Here is a 4,545-nt window from a genome sequence, read left to right as displayed (position 1 = left end):
GGAGCGGTTATTTTGATGTCAAGATATGTTTTAGGTAGCCAATTCTTAAATATTACTGGCTGGTTGTTTAATAAGTAAATACACATATTTTAGGTGAATATCATGTACAATGCCTAAATGAAAAAAACAAGAGTTTGAATCTTATGATACATTTATAAATTTTTAAGCTAGAATTAAAAAAAGAGATGAAAGAGAGTTTTTCATAAATAGCAATTTTTGAGTCTTAGCTGGTATGTTTGTGGTTACATCCGGTGATAATCCCGATTAAAAACTCTGCCATACAAGCCACAAAAGAGCATCAATGGCTTCACCCCTCGCGCCCGTTGCGCGCACCACCACCCACTCACTACGTCTGAGCTCGACCTCGAGCTCCCACTTTCAACGCTCGGCAGTCGCCGCCGTTGCAGCCTCCTCCCCCGAGTCTGAACTGGACATCGGCGGCGGCAGAGATTTGCCTCTCGAAGCTTCTTTCCCATCGCTCGAGGTCATCGGATCGAAGAGCGCGCTGCTATCTCGGTTCGCCAGTCTGTCCTACCGGCCATTCCCGATCATCGGATGGAACCGCCACGTGGAGACAATCTTCGCCGCCCTTTTTCGCTCTCTTCCCCGCGTTCAGCTTCGCCGGGAGTGCTTGCGAACAAAGGATGACGGAGCCATCGCCCTTGATTGGCTATACGGCGACGAAATCGGGCTGCCCGCCGATTCGCCGGTGCTCGTCCTGCTGGTGCGGTTCGAATTTTGTGTTCATATATTGTTTTCCTCTGTTGGGTTTGGATTTTCTCGGGGTTTAGTTGGAGTTGGTTCTCTCCTATTCGGTGATTTAGGATGTGTTTGGATGCTGGGAAATTGAGATAAAAAACAGAGGAAAAAAATTAAAAAAGAACGGATAACTCAAATCAACGGATGCATATTCATACTTTTCATGCATAGGATTGTCACACTAAAGTCTTGTGCATGTAAATATGAAAGTTTAGGTGTTAGACGTGTAAATACATAAGAATTGTGTGGCATAGGTTTATCATACCAAGGTTTGAAGGTCTGGAGGCACCGAATGCTAATTTGGGGAGCGGCTTTAAGGCAAAGAAACCTTTCATTCTTTTTAGCAATGGTTGCATTTTGTTTGGATTTCTTTCATGGCCCTGTTATTCTGTTATTTACGACCTCATGTTATTAACATGTTCAAGTTTGCTATTTAAGAGTGTACGTGCCTTACTTTATTGTTATTGGTGAAGCATGTTATTTGCCATTTACAATGAAACCATGCTTGGTATAAATCATCATTAGGCTTATCCTAATGGGTTAGCCTTATAAATCCTCATTCTCCATTCATTTTTGTTAAGTGCAACGAGTGGCACCAAATTTATTTTATGTAAATCTTTTTGTACCACTATTCATTCTAATTCTCAATCTATTTGTTTTCTTTCATAATACTTTGATATTAATTTCCTTCATAATGCATGCATTTTCTACCATGTGGTATGCATGTTAAGACCACCTAAGTTTTAGGATATTGCCACAATTATATTATTTGAATAATGGGACATTCACAAACATAAACATACAACCCAATTTCTCTGTATTTATGCATCTAACATCTAAATTCTACTTTTTATATTTGTACCACTCAACTTTCTCATCAAAAGATGGAATTGTTAAAAAAAACTCACATGTACATTCATAACATGAGCTTAAATAGGGTATTACAATGTTTTTCAAATAAACCCCAAAATTTCTTCAATAATTCCCTTTTTGACCACTAGGATTCTAAATAAGTTCTAATTCTAACCACTCCCCCTTAAGATGGGCAAAAGATATCCACTAAGCCCATCTTGTCACATAACCTAGACAAATCTAATGAACTAAGTCATTTAGTGAGGCAGTGAGCCACTTGCTCTTCAGTGCCTAATGACTTAGCTCTAGTAGCCCATCATTCAACTTTTCCTTGATGAACTTGATGAAAAATCTATCAATCTTCTATCAATCTCCACATGTTTAGTTCTATTGTGCTGCACCGAGCTGTTGGCAATGCTGATTACTGACTTGTTGGCGCACCACAACTTCATTTGAGTTTCATGGTCCACCTTCAACTCTCCCAACAAGGTTCTCAGTCACATCATCTCGACAAATCTTAAGGCCATTGCTCTGTACTCTATCTCTATTGTTGACCTCGCTACTACAAACTGGTTCTTACTCTTCCAAGAGACCAAGTTGCCCCCTACAAACATGCAACATTCTGAGGTGGATCAAACCTTTCCTGGTCTACTCTTCAGGTATCTCAAAATCTGATACACTGCATCCATATGACCCTTTCTTGGATTATGCATGTAGCGGCTCACAACGCTCACTACAAAAGAGAAGTCGGGTCAAGTGTGACAGATAGATCTTACGACCCACCATTCTCTGATACCTCTCACGATCAATTTGTTCTCTTGCCTCGATACTCAGCTTGGCCCTTTTGGTCAATTGGAGAGACTGCAGGTTTACACCATAGCATGCTTGTTTCTGTGAGATCTAATACATACTTTCTCTAGGACAAGTCCATCCCCTCAGGTCCATTGACCACTTCAATCCCAAAAAAACATTCGAAATGTCCACGATCCTTCACCTTAAATTCATTGTCCAATCCTACTGTCGGTCGCCATACGGCTGGATGCGGTTTAATTTAGTGTAATATAGTATTTAGAAATTAGACATTTTAATTTGAAGAAAATAGGGTCAAACTGATCCCATTGATTCATTGATTCCTACAGTTTGACAGTTTGAATAATCAAACCAACCACGAGTAATGTATCACCTTGGACGCTAATACACTATTTAATAATAAACTCAATTAAATAAACTATAAATGATTTTCGTTTAATCTGTAAGTTTGCATGATGACCGACATATTCTTCTATTCGATATGAGAGTCAAATAGGGTTTATTTTAAGTCTAGATTCTTTTAAGTTCTCTATAAGGACAAACCCTATAGTTAATTACATCTTAAGCGAACAGATCACTCAAAAAAACTCTCGATAAAAATCATGAATATTTTGTTTTCATGAATTCAAAAGGAAGGGTTTTCAACGAATATGATTATGAAATTTTCAATAGGGATTGGTTCAAAGGTGAACGATTTTATTTTAAGAATCAACGGAAAAAAAATTAAGGGAGATTAAAGGTCCAGAATAGGTTCTTGGTAATCTCTCAAACTATCATAATATTTGGCTCAATTTAGGAAGATATTAATTTAAGTTAACTCTTGTCAATTTTATTAATTAGGCTTAGATTTGTGTAATGATGATTTACACAAAAAGCTTAAAAAGATATGAGGTTTTACGTTGAGTGACTACCTCAGAATCCTAAAACAAGTTAGGTTATGCTGCATATCAGGATTATGCAGGAGCCTAACAAAAAGATATATTTTATGTCATAAAAGACAGCCTCAGAATTCTAAGGATTGTTATTTAAACTAAAAAAATGCCTTGAATGAGCTGCCCACGAAGTTTGCCCCGAGTTTTTTGTTGAAATGTCTTCAAGTCTTCGAGTCCTCCAATCTTATTATTAAAAGTTTTATTTATTTCAATAATTTATAGTGAATTAATTAAAGGGTGGTCGAGGTATAGTTCAAGCCTAAGACAAGGCTAAGTTCACTTAAGCTAAGTAATTTCCTAGCGTTATGATTTCTATATTCTCCCAAATCTAAATAACTTTTATTCCTTCATTATTTGTTCTTAACACATCCATTCTATGTTTGATAAAAACAGCAAAAACATACATTGAGATACAAAAAACAATGAGTAGAGCGAATAAAGAAATAATATTTTATCAAATTTTTATTAAATTTTTATTTTTTAATTAGTGGTAATCCGATCAAGATGTTTATGGCTCTATCGTCCCGGGTCACCGGGTGCTCTATTTTACTTAGTCTGAAACCACCAGGACCGGAAGATTCTTGTCAACATCCACAGAATGCATCATCCAATAAATTTTCGTGAACTAGAACAAAAAAGGGTTTAAGTTGCGTTATATAATCTTTGTGTTTAAGATTTAATTGATCTTTGAATTATTTTATTGATTTTAGGGTTGAAATATTTTAGGTTGTTTACATCTTGTTGTCGGATTTTAAGTGGTTTATTTTAGTTATTTTTGTTCACTTGTTATTATTTATGTGAAGTTGACGACTTAGAAGCTGGCTTAACCTACAAAGCCATGCTTTAAAGCTTTGTTGTGTTTAGTTTGGTTTAAGTTTAAGTTTCAATATGTTTTATGTAAATTTTACCCATCCCAATGTTTTTTATTTTATTTTTTAATTGATGTTCAAATTGAGGGGTTTAGGTTTAACTTAGGTTCAAGATTACACCTAAAAAAATGTTTCGTATGTTCAACATATGGGTTAGGTTTTGACTTAAGACTTAGGGCATGTTTAGCTTAAGGCTATGCTATGATTCAAATTTGTTTTACCTAAAGATTAGGGTTAGATTAGGATTAACTAACCAAAAATTTATGTTAACTAATCATATTGATTTAAGGTCAACTAACCTAAGGTTTAGGTTAACTAATCCT

General features: G+C 36.0%; 1 protein-coding gene across 1 annotated transcript in view; it reads left to right on the top strand.

Moving 5' to 3' along the window:
* The first annotated feature begins 252 nt into the window (after positions 1-252).
* The window catches only part of LOC110031692 (embryogenesis-associated protein EMB8), a 27,899-nt gene continuing 23,606 nt past the window's right edge, over positions 253-4,545 (top strand). Inside the window, exon 1 of the mRNA XM_020735072.1 lies at positions 253-724. Within this exon, the coding sequence (XP_020590731.1) occupies positions 302-724 (423 nt within the window). The 5' untranslated portion in view covers positions 253-301. The remainder of the gene's footprint in view (positions 725-4,545) is intronic.

The sequence above is a fragment of the Phalaenopsis equestris genome, unplaced genomic scaffold, assembly GCF_001263595.1.
Source record: "Phalaenopsis equestris unplaced genomic scaffold, ASM126359v1 Scaffold000002, whole genome shotgun sequence".
In the NCBI taxonomy this organism is placed as follows: domain Eukaryota; kingdom Viridiplantae; phylum Streptophyta; class Magnoliopsida; order Asparagales; family Orchidaceae; genus Phalaenopsis; species Phalaenopsis equestris.
The sequence above is the reverse complement of the archived record's forward strand: the minus strand, read 5'-3'. Positions and strand labels throughout refer to the sequence as shown.